The following is a 20,282-nucleotide window of genomic DNA, read 5'->3' as shown; positions in this document are numbered from 1 at the left end:
TAGAGCTGAAAGAATGGCATCACTAGGGAGAAGAGAAGAACATAGGGGTAATGTAGATGGTAAGGCAGAACTCTTGAGCCAGGAGTAGAGAGTAGAAGAGATGGAGAATGAAGAAACAGAGGATGAAGATGAGGCTTGAAGCATAAGAGCTTAGTCGTTAGAAGGACTATGAGAGGGAACCGGACAGAATTGAAGCTATTTAGACGGGATTTCATCCCAGAGAAATAAAGAGACAGATAAGGAGCTTGGGGCATCTAGAGGTATTCCTGCCCTGAATGCCTGATGGAGCTGTAGTTATATTGATAGAATTTTGTCCTAGAGGAATGAAGTTAACAGACATAAGAGCATAGTATATGTAGATTTTTTCTCTCAGATATCCCACGCTGGATGTAGCAAAATCCCCGGAACCCCTGGATAATTCATACTATGATGTGATGAAGTATGCAAACAAAATGAAGGCCAAAACTTATGCATATTCCCACAATTCCATTGTCTTGTAATCCAGATGCCCTAATGCTTTTCCCCCATAGGTCAGATGCAACTGTCTGAACTCCGGGAAATTTCTGACTCTCTTGGACGAGCGGTCATCTTAGGCAAAATTAGTACTATCCTTGGATTCAATATCTCTTCCATGTCCATTACCAGTCCTATTCCACAACCGACTGATTCTGGCTGGGTTAAGGTAAGAACACACATCTAGAATAAAAATGTATTTTATCTTATAAATGGTGTTGCTTTTTAAAAGGAATTTAAGACCCTCTTTATATTTCAAAACAGAAACCTAGATAGCATGTATTTCTAATTTACTTTTTATGGGGTAACTAAAATGATAATAATGAAGTTTAAAAAAATATAAGATTGAGGGTTTGAATATGGGTCAATGACTCACAGTGCTTACAGTGCATGCTGCATGTGTCTTAGGGTTGGGGTTTCAATTGCTGTGATAAAGCACCATGACCAAAAACAACTTGGGGAAAAATGAGTTTATTTCAGTTTACAGTTATAGTCCATCATGAAGGGGAGTCAGGACAGGAACTCAAGGCAGAAATCTGGAGGCAGAAACTGAAACAGAGGCTGTGGAGGAATGCTGCTTCCTTATACAACTCAAGGTCACCACCCAGGGTTGGCACTACCCACAGTGGGCTGAGTCTTCTTGCATCAAACATTAATCAAGAAAATGCTTGACAGACTTTCTTATAGGCCCATGGTATTGGGGCATTTTCTCAATTAAGATTCCTTCTTCCCAAATGACTCTAGCTTGTGTCAAGTTCACATAAAACTAATAAATACACATAAGGACCTGAATTTTGAATTCCCATCATTCACACTTAAAGATAGCCAGGCATGCCTGTAGCCCAGTATTGGTCTGGGTGAGGGGACGGGAGTAGATTATTATGACTTGCTGACCAGGCTTAGAAACAGCTAGTTCCAGGTTTATTGAGACCCAGTCCCAAGCAGGTAAGGTGAGAAGTGACAGGAAATGACACCCTACATCCTCCTCTGGCCTTCATAGATAGGTGCATGTATCTGCAGGAATACACACACACACACACACACACACACACACACACACACACACACATACACACATGCATCGAACACGATCATATATTCTAAAACTTAGTTTTTCCCATGCACCTTGCTTTGAATATTTTTAGCATTGTGTCATAGCTTTGAGCAAGAGGGAAATTTATAACAATGCCAATCTTGCATGTCTAATTTACTGTTTTAAATGAACTGAATACTGCACTTGGCTTGGCTGAGTTGGCTGTGAAATGCAGTTTGTCCTGGAAAAAAATCACTTCCTTGCTCTGTCCACCCCAGGTGACTGCCCAGCCAGTTGAGAGATCTGTATTTCCTGTTCACTACATGGCGTTTGTGTCTTCACTCTCAGTGGTTGCTCAGCCGGTGGCAGCACAGCCAGGACAGCCCTTTCCTCAGCAGCCCTCAGTAAAGGCCATAGATCCTGAGGTGAGTCCTGACTCCCATTGTGTAGAGTGAACAGCTTTATAATTTTGGAAGGGACCCACTTCCCTGGCAGCTTGAATGTGAGAGTTAAAACTAATACCTGTTGGATAGCCTCTTCTGTTTACTGTTTCCAAAATGTTTCTTTGAAATGAATGTGTTTTTCTGTTCATGTTCAGGATCTCCTTTGGAGAGGTTATGAGATTCTGTAGATTTTTAATTTGAAATAGACATGTAAAAATTAGTAGATCTTTTTTGAAGATCTAGGACAGGGCATTTGTTATAATTCTCCACTGTTCTTTTTTCTTGAGGGTAACTGTGTATCAGTTGGAATTACATCACTTACTTTGAGGGCTATCCTAAAGGACTCCAATAACAACCAAGTTGGTGGCCTTAGTGGAAATACAACAATTCCATTTAGCAACTGTTGGGCCAACTATACAGATCTCACTCCTCACAGAACAGGTGAGTAGACCATATTAGGTCCTCATACATCTCCTCAGTAAAGAGCTGTGTATTTTCTTTGAATGGACAAAATATTCTATAATGCTTTGGTCAATAAACTGTAGAAATCAAAATGCTATATTATGCCTTTTTCTGAATATAATTGGCCCCTTTTATAAAATACATTTAATATACAAAAAAGAAATTAAAATAATGATTAGAGAAATTTAAATATAATTGGAGATCACACATAAAAAATTATGATTTGTATTCTCTTCTTGCCTGTTATTGCTCCAAATTTTCTCATAAATGTGTTACATTTATAATTTAAAATTAATATATGTATTTTTCATTTAAGAAAAGGTAGACTTGTAGTAATTTAACAATCTATGCAAGGATTCAGAGCTGAACTAGGAAGTTACTTGTAGACTTTCTGCAAACTAATTAAAAAAAAGAGAGAAAATATGTACAGATGAGGATTTGTGGAGCCTTGAGTCAATAAACCAGTTACTGTAAAGAATCAAAAGTGTTCTAGTGGATTTCCTGTTGCTATGATAAACACCACAGCCACAGGCAACTTAGGGAAGGAAAAGGTTCATTTCAGCTACACATCCAGAGAGTAGCCCATCACTCAGGGAAGTCCAGGCAGGAACTCGAAGCAGGAACCTGCCACAGAAGCCATGGAGGACAACTGCTCACTAGTTTACCCTCTGGCTTGCTGTGGTAGCTTTTTTCACATCCCAGTTCTACCTGCCTAGGGACAGTACTGTTCCCATGCCGGTGGTTAGATGCAGGCTGAACTTCTGAGAACTTCTTTATCCCTCTCTGCACTCAAACTATGTCACCTGACTCCATTTACAAAAATACTTCATTAGAAATTAGTCACGATTTTCAAGCTAATAAAGGACGAATGGGAACTGACTGAAAACAAGCAGAGAAGTCAACTACTACAATGCTTTTTCTCCCCCTAGGAAAAAATTATAAACTTGAATTTATCCTGGATAATACTGTCCGGGTAGAATCGAGAGCTTTCAGCCTGTCAGCACAGACTCTCCCTGGTGGAGGCGGAAGTAGCAGCAGCGGCAGCAGCAGTGGTGGCCACAGCAAAGCATCCACTGTGGGTACTCCTGTCCGGATACTGACTGTAGTAACAGGCTGCCTCGTAGGAAGACTGTTGCTCTTGGAAGTATTTATGGCTGCCGTTCTCATCTTGAACCCGACAACAGGTAAGTACACTTCATTTCTTATGGAACCTGTCTCCAGGTTTGCAGGGGCCAGCAAGCGTTTCCTAATCAAAAGCTGTTCCGACAGCAGTTGTGTCTGGCACCACTAGAGACACAAAGAGAAATATAAGTTCAATGGCAGACAAGACAGCTCTGTGGAAATGATACCGCCTTTATGTGTAGAATACAAGAATGTGGGGGTGGAGACGCGTGGATAATCTCAGAACTCTTCAGGTGTTACAAAGCGCAGACACAGCTCGACATGCTTATGCAACAAACTAGCTAAGAAGCCCAGCAGTGGTCCGGTTTCTGTCACAGCAGAGTCAAGGACTCAGGTGATGCTTTTCCATTACTTGGTTTTATTCTCTTAGTGTTAACTCCACTTCCAGGCTGACTCCTCTTCCAAGTCTTCGTGGTAAATGTCCCCATACACTTATGCTTATGTTATACAATCCAGTGGCCAACACAATACACAGACACCTCCTCAACAGATTCAGCAGCCCAATCCCACAGCCCAATCATTGACCTGGGTTGGGGTACATGCTCATCACTGAATGAGTAACTGTGGCCACAGGGCTCTAATTGGTGTGGCCAATCAGGTGTAACCCGGTGAAAATGATGTTAGGACCAGATGTGGCCAGCAGATAGTGAATTTGAAGAGATTAAAAGAAAGAGAGGCCTTTCTGAGCTAGAATGATTCTAAATGATGGTCTATGTTACTCTATGAGTAGCATGTGAAGCTTGGGAGTGTTGCATAAAATGTCTACAATTTGGAGAGAGAAGGAAAAGCAGGAGCCAAGAAAAATGTAGGAGCAGGAAAAGGCATGCCTTCAACTAAATGCAGTCAACACTGAGTCCTCATGTACTTCTTCTACACCGGCCTCATCGCAGTAACAACACCATGCTTTCCTGACCCCTCCAGTTCATACTTCTCAGACTCCACATCCATCACCAGCTCTTCACCATCTTCATCAGACTAGAATGTCTCATATCTGTCCTTGTTTAACGTCTCCTTCTTTCCTTCATCCACTGTGTTAGTCTCCAAAACCTTTCCTCATGAATTCATTCACTTTTACCCTCCAAACTGTTATTAGATTTCACTTTTTGAAGCACAGGAACATATGGTGATAACAGTAACTACCAGGTGTCACTGTACACAAAATGTCATCAAGACCACAGACTAAGAACCAGTTTTAAGGACTACCTTCCTGTTATTTTCAACTTCAGGGCTGGCTACTATAGCTCAGTGGTAGGCTTACTAGCATGTGCAAGGCCTTGAGTTCAACCTCAGCACTGATAATAAACAACACATAAATTAATTCATTATTTCGACTCCACACGCTCCCTCCATCTAGACTATGTTCATCTACTTGTCAACTCTACCTACCTCTTTCAGCATTTTTCTGGGTTTGGCTCAAAACCCACATTCTCTAGTCTACTTTCCTTTTCCCTTCCCATTCTGTGAAATATTTTCCCCTTTTCCTTGGTCTCTTCATTCATATAATTATCATAGGCCTTTATATACTTGCACTGAATTTGCATTCAAAATATATTTTTCATCAAACTTCAAGTACCTAGAAGAGCATATTCTTTATGTATTATATGTACTGAAAATGCAGTAGAGTTGATTTTAATTCTCCAAAGGAGAATAACACTCACCTCTGACTTAGAACTGTTAATTGGGCAGGGTCCGGCCAAGCAAAGTGTAAAGTGCTTAAAAGCTTGGCAAATATTAATCTGTTTATGATTTATTTAAAAGGTAAGAACTTCTGGTTTGGGGAAGATGAATGAAATGGAGGCATCACATAACAAACAATGAAACTGAAGAAGAATTTAAAGTGGGACAATCATTCAGACTACTCAAGTACTCAAATAAAAAATCCCAAACCAGGTGTAAAGAAGGCCAGGATGAGAGGTCACCATGTTGCTGGTTCTAGGAGTAATAATAACAGCAAAGGAGACTAAAATCAACAGTTGGGACATGGGGAAGAGCCTGAATGGCTCACCTTCTAGTGGCTGAGAATAATTAGGGTCCAGCTGGGAAGGGAGAAGCATGGTTCTGAGACCCACTATTGTCTTCTCACAGCTGAGGACATGTGAGAGAGAGGGAGGAGAAGGAAGTGGGGCTCGAAGCTGAGGGCCAAGAAGTGTATAGGCAAATAACCAACACACAAGCTGCACGAGTCAGCTTTATGTCTGATGTTGTGTCTCCAGAATTTTAATGAAAGAACAGATTGTTTTTCAAAATTGTTTAATAGTACAATGAATATTACTTACAAGGCCATTGACTAAATGGTTAGTACTGCTGACTGTATGTTAGTGCAGTTTGTGACTGATAAATGGCTTGATTTTCAATTACTGTCCACAGTCATTCTGACTGTCCCTCACAACTTTGGTAGTTTGCCAGCTAAGAGCATACTGTTTTCAAATCAATAGTAAATTGTATAATTATTGAGTCGTGTCCAGGACTTTTTCCAAATGCCAAAAGCTGTCAATGGCTTCTGCTTTGCTGTTAATATTTGTAATGAAGGTAAAAAATTTAATTCCCATAATACATTGAAACACTGTTTTCATTGTGATTTAATACTTTGTTTTTGAGAGAATCACCATGCTTTGCTAAATAAAATTGCTAGCTTACCTACAAAGACCATAAAAAAACTATATATGAATTGTAACTCTATATACATCTCCACCAAAAAATTATTATCAATGGTAATGTAAAATTTGCAAATTTTGAGATTATTTTATGTTACTTTTACCTTGTTAGTCAAACTATGAAATATATTAAAAGTTAAAATTAATGACACATACTTTTAAATGTATCATATGTTATTACTCCTCTTTTAAAAAATGTATTATTGTTATTTTACAGCAAGCAACTGAAGTGCCTACTGAAGAACAGGCTGAACACAGAACCAGAAGACCTGCTATGTACCAGCCATTTTGCTGCACAACAAGAAAAGCCTACAGCATTTTCAAGGAAATATGCAAAAATACTTTTGTATTTTTATAATACTTGACATGTAATCCTTATATTTAATCAAAAAGTTCAAGTTTCTTCAAAATACAAGTTTCTGTTGATTCCTTATACTTACATGTTCTTATTTCATGAAAAGTTACAGGAATCTCACATGTGGAAGCAGATACTCCATCTCCAAGTACTCTCAAAGTACCATTAAGGAGTTGAAGGAGCCGAGCTTAGTGCCTCATGCCTCTAACCCTAGTGTTGAGGAGAAAGAGGCAGAATTGCCACAGTGACTCCAAGGCAAGCTAGGCTACATGCTGCGACATGTAGTCACAAAAACAAAACAGGCAAACAAAAGCCAAACAAAAAGCAAAGCAAAGAAACCAACCTTTTCTGGTGTTCTGTGACCTTCACAAAGCTCCAGTTTCCAAAGGCTGTCATTGAACTTTCTGACAGTCTTGGTGGCAAGACTGTTCTGCACCTTCCTCAGGCTGAACGCTTGCCTTTCAGATCTGCAAGTATTCTAGGAATCCCAGAAGAAAGAAGAGTTTTCTTGGCATCCCTAAAACTGGCCATTGGGACAAATTTAGTTTCCATTTAGTCCGCATTGCCTTCCAAAACTGTCTCTACTGAGCTTGTGTTCCAACTCCCGAGGTTAACAGAATCAAAAGCAAAACAACAACAAAGAACACAATTAAAAAAAAAAAACCTTATTTTACAAAGTAATAAATTAGAGAATGCAGAAAGCTACAGATTAATAAAGTTACCCAAAAGCTTTCAGACTATTAAAATATAACTTTTACTCAGAAAATTTTAAAGGGAATGATTAACTTGGCAGAATGCCCACCAAAGGCATGGCAGTCATTTTTGTGGCAGGCACAGATGGAGCTCAAAATGAATTTGGGTTAATTGATAAAATTCTATGAAGCCCGTGCACTGTCTCCCACATACCATCTCCCAGTATATTCACCTTTGATCACTGTTAGGCATCTGTGCAAGCAAAAGGGGAGAGACAAGGTTGGGGGACAGAGGCAGCCTTCTGCTAATACACCTGAGGAAATTTTCTTTGTTCTGTTAGTCACAGGACACACCTTTAGCCAGATATGAAAACATAAATTTTGGCTAAGACAAAGTACAAAGAGAGATACCACACAAATACTTAACATGTTTCAAAGTAAGTTGCCTAAAAGCCTAAATATTAGAAGAAGATTTTTTTTTCAGGAGCAGATCTTTGGAGACAGCTGTGTTTAGAAGCCACATTTCAAAACAGAGGGGATATAGAAACCAGCTTCTAACCCCAAGCCAAGAGAAAAGGACCTTACATTTAACTCATGGAAAACTTAATATATGTCCTTGAAGGGCAAGGTATGCAATGGAGGAGTTTGTGGCCCAAGAATTTAATCAGAAAGCCAGTAGCAATCTTTTGTAGCGAATGGCAGAACTTGCACAGTATAGCATCTTCCTGATGTGCAGGGATGAGCTATGAACTTTTGTGTGCGCGTGCGTGTGCATGTATATGTGTGTGCGGGGGTGGGTGGGGGGGGTGGTGGTTAGTGAGCGTCTAACAGTCAGAAGCATTGTCTAGGAGGGCTGCCTAAAAGGGAAAGTGACTGGAAAAGGAAGCAGGGAGGGCCCAATGAATGGCAAGAAGCAATAGAAGAAGTTCAAGCCAACAGCTGGAATAGAACAAAGTCATAACTTTATGGAAACTGCAGGTAAGAGGTTCTTGACAGGAGGTTTGGAGAAGATGCATGAAAGCCCTGTGACAAACACTTGCCGTGTCAAAGGATACTGCTGATGCTTGGTCTTACATCACTGGGTAACTGAGCTCTTTCATACCCACTTCAGTCATTTCCAGAGAAATGTCTGGTCCTGATGGTGTTGAGGAGGTCAGACATACCTCTAGTCCATGCTGAGACTTAAAGTCAGGCTTTCTAAGGCAACTCCCCTTTTCTTTCCATCTCATGATACTTCATTTCTGTTAGAAAATTAAATCCCAAGATGTATAATTTACTATCTCCAGAACAAATTAGGGTTCTGGAAGAGATACATGCATTGTAAACGCCGCAAAATTGGCACCGTATATAGATCTTTTTCTACCTAAGTTCTAGTTTCACCCACTGGAAGTTTTTGTCAGTTTTTTTCTATAGACATTTAATCAAGAGGTCTTATACTATGTTACTTGGCAGTAAAAGGGATTTCTAAAAGCTTTCTTCTTTGCCACAGACTTGTGAAAAGACACTAAATTAACTGTTCAAAGCTTTTGGCTGTTTTCAAAAAACTTTCTAGAATTATCATACTACATTCCCATAATAGACAATGGGAAAAATCACATTTTAATCACTACTTTTTTATATTTCCCCAGTTTTTAGGAATCCATAAACAATATAACTTCACATGTCTTCACTCATATAATAGCCCCCTTTTTTCTTTTGTATTCTTTGCTTTGAAATAATTTTTCTCTGGCATTTTTGTACTAGAAATTGATTTTTTTGTATTTTTAACATTTTATTATCAATGTGTATATAGAAAAATTAGATAACATAATTTTACTTTTTTCTCTTTAAATGATTTAGAAGAATGTTATGTTTTTATTATTATTAAGAAATTTTCTACTCATTTTACATGCTAACCACAGATCCCCCTCTCTCTTCCGGCCTCCCCAACCTTCCCCCCCAATTCTCCCCACATTCCCACCTTCTCCAAGTCAAGGTCTCCCCTGGGGAGTCAGCAGAGCCTGGTACATTCAGTTGAGCAGGTCCAAGCCCCTCCATGGCACCAAGGCAGCACAAGGTGTCACACCTTAGGCACTAAGCTCCAAAAAGCCCACTCACGCATCAGGGATGGATCCTGAACCACCAGCCTGGGCCCCCCTAACCAGTTCAAGCCAAACAACTGCCTCGCCTATCCAGAGGGCCTAATCCAGTCCCACAGGGGCTCCACAGCTATTGGTTCACATTTCATGAGTTTCCACTAGTTTGGCTGGCCATCTCTGTATGTTTTCCCATCATGATCTCTATGTCCCTTGCTCATAGAATGTCCCTCCTCTCTCTCTCATCAATTGGACTCCTGGAACTCAGCCTGGCGCCCAGACGTGGATCTCTGCATCTGCTTCCATCAGTAACTAGATGAAGGCTCTATGATGACAGTTAGGTTATTCACTAATCTGGTTACCACAGTAGACAAGTTCAGGCACCCTCTCGACTAATGCTAGTAGGGTATAAAATGGGGTCATCCTTGTGGATTCCTGGGAACTTCCCTAGCACCCTGTTTCTCCCTATTCCCATGATGTCTTCATTTATCATGGTATCTCTTTCCTTGGTTTTTCACTCTGTCCCTCTTCCAGTTAAAATCTCCCATTTCCTTATGTTCTCATCTCCCATTCCTTGCCCTCCATTATGCCACCTTACCCCCAGTTTGCTCATGTAGATCTCATCTATTTCTCCTTCACAGGGCTATTAATGTGACCCTCTTAGGATCCTCCTTGTTAGTAAGTTTCTCTGGAGCTGTGGGTTGTAGTCTGGTTGTCCTTTGCTTTACATCTAGTATCCACTTATGAGTAAGTACATACCATGTTTGTCCTTCTGAGTGTGGGTTACCTCATTCAGAATGATATTTTCTAGTTCCATCCATTTGCCTGCAAATTTCATGGTATCATTGTTTTTCACTGCTGAGTAGTAATCAATTGTGTATATGTGCCACATTATCTTTATCAATTCTTTGGTTGAGGGGCATCTAGGTTGTTTTCAGGTCCTTGCTTTTACAAATAATGCTGCTATTAACATAGTTGAGCACGTGTCCTTGTGGTTTGATTGAATCCTGTATAATAAAGCAACCCCTGGAGGCATCACGATCCCTGACCTCAAGCTCTATTATAGAGCCATAGTAATAAAAACAGCTTGGTACTGGCATAAAAACAGACATTCGGACCAATGGAATCAAACTGAATACCCTGACATTAATCCACACACCTATGAACATCTGATTTTCAACAAAGGAGCCAAAACTGTACCATGGAAAAAAGAAAGCATCTTCAACAAATGGTGCTGGCATAACTGGATGTCAACATGTAGAGGATTGCAAATAGATCCATATCTGTCGCCATGCACAAAACTCAAGTCCAAGTGGATCAAAGACCTCAACATAAATCCAGTTACACTGAACTTGATAGAAGAGAAAGTAGGAAGTAGTCTTGAATGCACTGGCACAGGAGATCACTTCCTGAATATAACACCAGTACACAGACACTGAGAGCAACAATTAATAAATGGGACCTCCTGAAACTGAGAAGCTTTTGTAAAGCAAAGGACACAGTCAATAAGACAAAAGGACAGCCTACAGAATGGGAAAAGATCTTCACCAACCCCATATCTGACAGAGGGCTGATCTCCAAAATATATAAAGAACTCAAAAAGCTAGACATCAAATACTGAACAATCCAATTAAAAAATGGGCTACAGAGCTAAACAGAGAATTCTCAACAGAAGAATCTCAAATGGCTGAAAGACATTTAAGGAATTGCTCAACATCCTTAGTCATCAGGGAAATGCAAATCAAAACGACTCTGAGATACCATCTTAACAACTGTCAGAATGGCTAAGATCAAAAACACTGATGACAGCTTATGTTGGAGAGGATGTGGAGCAAGGGGAACACTCCTCCACAGTTGGTGGGAGTGCAAACTTGTACAGCCACTTTGGAAATCAGTGTGGCGGTTTCTCAGAAAATTAGGAATCAATCTTCCTCAAGACCCAGCTATACCAATCTTGGGCATAGACCCAAAGGATTCTCAATCATAGCATAAGGACACTTGCTTAGCTATGTTCATAGCAGCATCATTTGTAATAGCCAGAACTTGGAAACAACCTAGATGCCCCTCAATCAAAGAATGAATAAAGAAAATGTGGTACATATACACAATGGAATATTATTCAGCTGTAAAAAAACAATGACCTCACGAAATTTACAGGCAAATGGATAGAACTAGAAAAAATCATTTTGAGTGAGGTAACCCAGACCCAGAAAGACAAACATGGTATGTACTCACTCATAAGTGGATATTAGGAGTAAAATATAGGGTAACTAACCTAGAATCCACAGCCCCAGAGAGGCTAGATAACAAGGTGGGTCCAAAGAGGGATTTATAAGGAAAGGGGAATTAGAAGAGATCTCCTTGTAAACTGGGGGCAGGGTAGGGGGTTGGAAGAATGGGAACTTGAGGGAGTGGGTTGGATGAGCTGGGTATAGGAGGTGGGTAGGAAGCAGGACAGAGGAGAGAGTAACAAAAGAGATGTTTTGATGGAGGGAGGGCATGTTGGCGTTAGTGAGAAATGTGGCACCAGGGAAACTCCCTGGAATCTACAAGGATGACTCCAGCCAAGACTCCTAGCAACAATGGAGAGGGTGCCTAAACTGGCCATCTACTGTAATCAGATTGGTGACTACCTTAATTGTCATTAGAGACACCCTATCCAGTAACTGATGGAAGCAGATGCTGAGATCCACAGCCAAGCACTGGGCTGAGCTCTGAGAGTCTTGCTGAAGAAAGGGAGGAGGGATTGTATGATCCAGGGAGGTCATGAGGAGGAACCCACAGAGACATCTGACCTGAGCTGGTGGGAGCTCATAGACTCTGGACCTGCATGGGACCCACCTAGGCCCTCTGCATATATGTGACAGTTCTGTAGCTTGTTCTCTTTGTAAGGCTCCTAGCAGTGAGATCAAGACCTGTCCCCGGTGCTTAGCTGGCTTTTGGGATCCTGCTCCCCATGCTGCATTACCTTGACCAGCCTTGATGCAAGGAGAAGAGCTTGGTCCTGCTGCAACTTGATATGCCATCATGCTTTGCTCAAGCCCATAGGAGGCCTGCCACTTTCTGAATGGAGATGGAGGAGGAGTGGAAGGGAAGGGGAATAGACGGAAAGCAGGGTGGGGGGATCTGGGAAGTGAGGAGGGAGGGGAAACTCATGGTCAGTTTATAAAATTAGTGAAAATAATGTTATTAAAATAAAATAAAACGTAGAATGATATCTTTTCATTATGATGGACAACCAAGAGCAAAAGAGATACCCTTTTTTTGTGTGTTGGGGAATGCTGTGGCTTCTCTGGCCAATAACTCAACTTTACAGAGGTATCCTATGACTTACACTGAGATTTTTGTTTAATAACTTTGTCTTCTGGGAGAAGGATTTTCTACCTAGGCAAAGTTCCTCAGTTCAAACTCCCAAACTCAGTTTTAAAAAAGAAACAATATTTTGCAGTTAGTTTACAAACTAGTGTATCTCCATAGGGTTTTTCATACATCTTTAGTTTTGGTTGACCAACTCCCATCTTGCTGCTCTCCTCCCTTCTTAAACCCTTAAACCCCAATACTTCCTATCTCTTTCCTCATCATGTTTCATATCTTCCAATTATATTCTTTAATTGAGTTGTAAGGTTTCCAAGAGTTGTTTCATACATTCTTCATTTTGGTCACCCTCCCCTCCATCCTCTTTGTTTCTCACATCTCATCCGCTGCCTGTTTTAACCTTTCTGCCCCCAGAACTCCCCTCTTAATTTTTGTTTTTACCTATACTCTGTTCCCTTTCTCTTAGCGCACTATAGCAAACGGTCCCTTTCTATTTTCCTAGCTTCCAAATGTACTCCAAATTAAACATAGAAAACAAAAGATTTAAAAAGCCAGGCTAAATGTACCAGGATGAACATGCAACGTTTGTCTCTCTGAGCCATGCTATATAATTTTTTTCCAGTCATTATCTGTGCTGGCTAATTTTCTGTCAACTTGACACAGGCTAGAGTAATAAGAGAGGAGGTAACCTTAATTAAGAAAATGCCTACACAAGATTGGGCTGTAGGCAAGCCTGTAGAGCATTTTATTAATTAGTGATTGATGCGAGAGATTCTAGCCCATTGTGGGTAGGACCACCCCTGGGCTGGTGGTCTTGGGTTCTATAAGAAAATAGGCTGAGCAAGCCATGGGGAGCAAGGCAGTAAGCAGCACCCTTCCATGGCTTCTGCATCAGTTCCTGCCTCCAGGTTACTGCTCTGTTTGCGTTCCTCTCCTGACTTCCTTCAGTGATAGACTATAGATGTGGAAGCATAAGCCAAATAAACCTTTCCTTCTACCAGCTTGCTTTTGGGCATGTTGTTTCATCATAGCAATAGTAACTCAAACTAAGACATTTATCCATACCATCCAAATCAGAAAAACCTATATCTTGATTTGATTCATTCTGTGGTTGATCAGGGGACTCTTATCTGCAGGGTCCAGACTCATCAGTGGGCATTTTCATCTCATTCATGTGGGCTCCAGATAACCAAGAATATCCATTTCTCAGTGAAAGAAACACTACCATTTATTTCTTCTGACTTCTCTCTAGACAGTAATTACATAAATTTTGTAATATCCAAAGAAAGTACCTACTAGAGGACATGCAGTAAGTGTCTGGATGCTTGTTACCCCATTCATAGGACCTAATATATTAAGTAGTTCAGTTATTATGAATTAATGATTGAATCCTTATGGAAAAACTGCAGTGCCAGGAATATTATTTGCCCATGAATGCTGACTTTATTTGACAAGTTCCTTTAGATTGAGGGTCATGTGAGGATTTGGCACACAGCGCATCTTTAAGTACAGAAAAAAAATCTCTAAGTAAATTAACTAATAGAGAGAATAATGAAAATTTTCTTGCATTGTATATTTTTCAGATAAAAAATACTTCCAAAATATTACAGAAACTGCACTTCATCCTGACTCACAGTCCTAATGTTTTAAATAACATTGTATAAAATTCACACTCAGTGACAGAGCAAATAGTGATGGTTGCTATGGCGATGGCATCTGTGCCTGTGAGCAGAGAAAATAATCCCTTTTGGGCAAGGAATTTATGAGTGTATCCAACCACATGACAAGAGCACTTTCACTGTTTTTTTTTTTCTTTAGAGCAATTTATATATTTAGACTGATGAGCCTTTGTATATGTAAATTCTTCCTAAGAAGAGAAAATATATGACAAATTTTTTAGTATTTCTTGTGTGATTGCAACATGAACTTAATCCTCCCTGATAAAGAGTTTAATGTCATTTATAATATTTATTATGATGAGAGATAAGTAGCTTTACTATAGTAAATATATATACATATATATTTATATTATATACATATATAGGTTATATATATATATATATATATATATATATAGAGAGAGAGAGAGAGAGAGAGAGAGAGAGAGAGAGAGAGCAACATCTTTGACAAGAATTGCTAATATTATATTTTCAAGAGCCAGAGGTGGGTGGCCAGAAGGAGATCCAAAACAACAGCTAGAAATAAATTGTGACTTTAAATAGCAACTATTAAAACAAAGCCTCCCAAATAGCTTTGAACTGATAGACAAGGGTAACTGAATCTATTTATTTTAAACAGTAAAGTTAAGATCCTGAAGAAGGCTGCACCTAAAACCTATTTGTAATAAGCACATGGTAAAAGTACTGAGATGGCTTATAGGGTGCAAAAAAACCCTTAAAACACATTATAGGATGCTTACTTGTGATGAAATGATGGGGTACAGGCAGCATGGATTAAATTTGGCATGGATAATGTTGTGAGTAGTAGCTACAGTCTGAGGAGCCAAGAAGAGGCTTACTGTGCTTCAGTTCCGATCTCTGCACTTTTACTCTGGCTTTTAACAAAGGGCCAATATTGGTGGGAGTTAATTTCAAGTTTCAGCTTCAACCTTTAATGATCCTACTCCTTTTCCTTTTTAAATAATATGCTACTGGCAAATACATCCATTGCTAATGATGGAAGGATCCTCCTCTGTTTTCCTTGGAGGCAGCATTTCTAGTAGTGAGCTCAAAGTTTTCCTGGATGAGAAAGAAGACTATAAGCTTCTATGCCTGAAAACTTTCACCAATTTTTACTGCTGCTTCCAACACATTTCTGCTTACATTATGACATTTAGTTTGCAAAATAAAAGGTTTTATTAACCTAATATTGCAGATATAAAAACTGAGGCTTAAAATTAAGAAAGGTCACAGCTGTCATGGCCACCTTGTTGTATGTAGCTGAAGGGTTGAGTCTTTCACTGTAAGTTCACACTATTGTCAAGTTTGCAACCTACATACAAGACAAACCATATTAGTATTTCATATTGTTGTACAACAACACAACATTTGCATCCCAAGATGATAAATGGCCTTGGGTCTCCACATCATATTCAGATCAGATTACTTAAACCACAGAGTAACAGATGAATGTGGAACAAGCCAAGTGATGTTACGTCACCAAGCCATGAGCCTAGACACAGAGTGAGAACTTATCTGCTGTGGAATAATCCTTCTGCATGATGTGAATATGTATTACTCTCATTGGTTAATAAAAAAGTTGATTGGCCTATAGCAAAGCAGAATAAGCCAAACTGAAAATGCTGGGGTGAAGAAGGGCCGAGTCAGAGAGACCTGATCCCAGCTGCCCAGGAAGTAAGACATGCTAGAGGACAGGTAAAGCCACGAGCCACGTGGCAACACATAGATTAATAGAAATGGGTTAATTTAAATGTAAGAGTTAGTTAGTAATAAGCCTTAGCTATTGATCAAGCATTTGTAATTAGCATAAGCCTCTGTGTGTTTATTTGGGACCAGGCAGTCAAGAGAGGTAAACTCTGAGCCGGGCAGTGGTGGCGCACGCCTTTAATCCCAGCACTCGGGAGGCAGAGCCAGGCGGATCTCTGTGAGTTCGAGGCCAGCCTGGGCTACCAAGTGAGTTCCAGGAAAGGCGCAAAGCTACACAGAGAAACCCTATCTCGAAAAACCAAAAAAAAAAAAAAAAGAGAGAGGTAAACTCTGTTTATACTTACCCTCTTTTCACTTTAATCTATTTCTAGTAGAAAGAAAATTAAATAAAACTTGTGTTATTTTTCTAAACTTCTATCCAGGCCCCTTCTAAAGAAACTTGGCTAACTCAAACAATTGCTCTTAGATCACAGGTCTTCTTGTTTTAAGCAATAGGTTACTCTTGGTTGTTATATAATGTTAGAAACTATGCAATTGCTTCATGGAAAGTTAATTTTCACTTAATAGCACTGAAGGTTTTTTTTTTTAAAGATGCTTTAGACTGTTCAATTTGTTTATTAAATCATTAACCCCAATTAATAAATAGTGGTTTTAGATATTTAAAAATATTTAAATTTCCAGAATATTGATGTTTATTATTTTAAAAGCAAGTAAAAGTCTCTAGTAGCCAGACCAATAAAACAATATACTAAAATTATCAAAAGGTTTATGCTTTCAAATATGCCTGTTCAAACTGTCACTCTGTGTTATGAGCTGCAGGTCTTTTGTCTCGCTTGATCAGAAAATGAATGTGACTTCATAATTTGTATTCAACTATGAACAGCTGTTCATTAATAAAAATTATTAAAGTCTAAGTTTTATCAGTTGGTCTAAAATTGAAGAAAATAAAAAGAGGCATCCTTCAATGAAAAGCCAGAAATTGAGTGAGGTGATCTGGAAGTGCAGAGCTGGTCAATCTCTGAATGAGTGTCAGTGCACCAGATTCAGCCACAGCTGGAGAATTTAAAAAATGAAGACCCTCCCAGGGGGAGCCTGAATAAAATGAGGAGGAGGCTGATCAGAAGCTTTAACATGGGCAAATGTTTTATGCACAGAACAGGCAGGATGAACTAGACCCCAGGGCGAAAGACAATCCAGAAAAAGTCATTCATGTACAGTTAGGATCAGAAACAGTTACGATCTATGAGTGTTTTCTGATGGTAATTTTAGTGGACTGTTTTATTGCCCTTTCTACTCAGAATTTGAAAATCTCCTTTGTTCTTCCTACTTTACACATCTGCTCATCTCCTTCTGTGTGCACACCCCCCCCCCCAAGATTTGGGCAGCAGACAAGATTTAAAGTTGCACACTTCAAGAAGTGGTTTCTAAATGTGGGATCCTGAAGTGTTGGCTTGTGAGATCACCAACAAAATTTAAAATATTCTCTTTTCTCTCATAGGTATTTTAAAAGTAAGTTCGGTTTGCAATCTTTAGTTTGGTTGTTGTCTTGGCTAGGGTTCTCATTGCCATGATGAAACACTATGACCAAAGGAACCTGGGGTGGAAAAAGCTTATTGGGCTTACTCTTTCAAATCTCTGTTCATCAATGAAGGAAACTAGGACAGGAACTCAAACAGGGAAGGAACCAGAGGCAGAAGCTGATGCAGAGGCCATGGAGGAGTGCTGCTTATTGGCAACCTCCATGAGGCTTGATCGACTTGCTTTCTTACAGAAGTTAGAGCCACCGGTACAGAGGTGGCCCCAGCCACAATTGGTTGAACCTTTCCACATGTGTAGTAGGACAGGCCCACAGGGTCCAAGGAAATTGGCTCAGACCAGTTGCCAAGGTATGCAAATAATGTACTCCTTAAGAGCCAACCTGAATTCTGCCTGAGGGCAGAACTCCTGGTGTCTGTGTTGTTGATGCCATGCCTTCTCACCCCCTCCCCCAGGGAGCCATTAGAATTCAAGCGCTCAATGTGTGGCACGAACCCATAACCTTGAGATTAAGAGTCTCATGCTCTACCCACTGAGCTGGCCAGAAGAACTGAAATGGCACTTGAACATGGGGCTTCTGTTACTTTGTTTCTCCCGGCACAGGTTCTGATGTCTCCCTCTCTTTACTAGCATTGCTTGACAGTGCCCTCAAGACGGTGTGTTTTGGTGAGAAGGCCCCTCAGTGTGGTGTTCTTTCAGTCCCCTTGGCAGGTAATCATTGGGACCCCCACTTCTTTCCTTCTTTTGTGTTGTCTGTCATGTTTGTCTGCCCATTCCATTAGGAAGGCACATTTTTTTTTTTTCATTTCAGTTTGCTTGGCACCTCCACATATGAATTGACCCCCCAGGAGGTGGAACCAAGGCTTGGCTCCTGATCGCTGTCCCTCATCTGGAGAAACCATGGGGATATAGGGTCATGGCCTAAAAACCATGAAAGTCCCCCACTAAGCACAGGACATAAGGGTCCGATACAAATTTCCATCCCGTTGAAAAAGGTGGGCAATCTTTTTATCATCCCCACCACTTCCCTGTCAGATATCTCTACGATATCGGATGATGAGGAGAACATAGATGTCAGTTTGGGCCCTGGGAAATCTGTCAAGGAGAATGTAACTGTCAGGTTGGACCCCAAGATATCTGTAAAGGAGAATATAGCTGTCAGTTTGGGCCTCGAGATATCTGTCAAATTGGGCCCTGTGAAATCCGTCTAGGAGAATGTAGCTGTCAGTTTGGGCCCCACAAAATCTATCAAGGAAAATGTAGCTGTCGGTTTGGGTCTTGCCAAAACTGTCAAAGAGAAGGCAGCTGTCATTAAGTCATGTGCTGCTACCCCCTCTGCTCCACAGCCACTGCTGGCAGCTACCCCTCTGCCGCAGTATTCTTGGGGCAATCTATGCCAATACTGGACTGTCTGAGGAGGTGGCTACTCTTCTGGGGTGCCAGATGTCTTACAACTCTCACAGCCTGTGCTACTGTCAGTCCGTAGGCCCATAGAAGCCTTCCCAGTCAATATGGGCCCAAATGCCGATGACCAGCCCTGGATTCCCACCCCCATGGCTGATCTCCCCATCATCTGGAAGGCGGCCAGTGAGTCAGGCTCAGATTCCCCCTACTTTCAGCAGGTCCTTGCTCAATGGCCGATGCAGTTACAAACGTATTTCAGTTGGTACCATTTGCTGAGAGCTGTGTTGGAGCCTGCAGTCTTTCTCAGTTGGAGATCAGCCTACGATGAGCAGGCAGAATCCCAGGCCTGGACGAACATCTTGCTTAACATCCTAGTGACCTATGATGTGCTCACAGGGCATGGGGAATATGTCCATCCTGTGTACCAGGCACAGATTGGTTTGAATGCCTAGTTTCAACAGGTCTCAGACCTGGACCTCAAGGCCCTAGAAGGGGCTCAGCTCAGCTACAAGCATTGGGTGTCTCTGCCAAGGAACACACCTCTGCCCCTGGTGAGATGGAGAGATCCTATCTCCCTCCAATGGCAGCTGCCAGCCCCCCTGCTAATCCATGGGAGGGGGTATGCTTGTGTTTTTCCTCAGAGTGCCACTATACCAATATGGGTCTTAGCAAGAGATGTGCACTTGGCCATAGGTCAGCCTGCTTCCACCAAGGAGAAAATCACCCAAGATAGATAATGTATATACTCCCCTTTCTTGCTCATTGCCTCTCTAAAGGCTGAAGATTTGTGGAGCCTTGCTTTTCTTCATTTTGCATAATACCTTTTGAGATGAGGAATATTAGTTTGGCAGGCCGGGAGCTAGCTAAATATATTAAGGGCCCATGGTCAGCTAAGTTTCTATATTATCCATTACAGCTAACATATGAAATTTTCCAATTAAGTCAGACAAGAACACAGGTTATGGCCTTTGACTCTTTATTTTTTGAAAAAGGTTTGGCATGATATAAAGAGGCTGTTAGATCCCTCCTGGATTTTACTTATGTGTTGATTGGCGGGGTGGTACTTTTGCTCTTTCTACTTTTTAAGTGTCTCCTATAGCACATCCAACAACAGGCAGCCACTAAGGTAACTCTATAGGTGTTAATGGCTCTTAGAAATCCAACTCATAGCCCTCCACAGGAGGTTGTGCATGCTTGGCTTTCTGAAATTCAAAAGACTACTGCCTGACACT

General features: G+C 40.7%; 1 protein-coding gene across 1 annotated transcript in view; it reads left to right on the top strand.

The window, feature by feature from the left end:
• The window catches only part of Pkhd1l1 (PKHD1 like 1), a 166,857-nt gene extending 148,000 nt beyond the window's left edge, over nt 1-18,857 (top strand). The window contains exons 74-79 of the mRNA XM_059247025.1: nt 531-682; nt 1,825-1,971; nt 2,277-2,430; nt 3,381-3,635; nt 18,250-18,357; nt 18,682-18,857. Coding sequence (XP_059103008.1) covers nt 531-682; nt 1,825-1,971; nt 2,277-2,430; nt 3,381-3,635; nt 18,250-18,357; nt 18,682-18,857 — 992 coding nt within the window. The remainder of the gene's footprint in view (nt 1-530; nt 683-1,824; nt 1,972-2,276; nt 2,431-3,380; nt 3,636-18,249; nt 18,358-18,681) is intronic.
• Nucleotides 18,858-20,282: the final 1,425 nt, after the last annotated feature.

The sequence above is a fragment of the Peromyscus eremicus genome, chromosome 20 (genome assembly GCF_949786415.1).
Source record: "Peromyscus eremicus chromosome 20, PerEre_H2_v1, whole genome shotgun sequence".
Taxonomy (NCBI): domain Eukaryota; kingdom Metazoa; phylum Chordata; class Mammalia; order Rodentia; family Cricetidae; genus Peromyscus; species Peromyscus eremicus.
The sequence above is the reverse complement of the archived record's forward strand: the minus strand, read 5'-3'. Positions and strand labels throughout refer to the sequence as shown.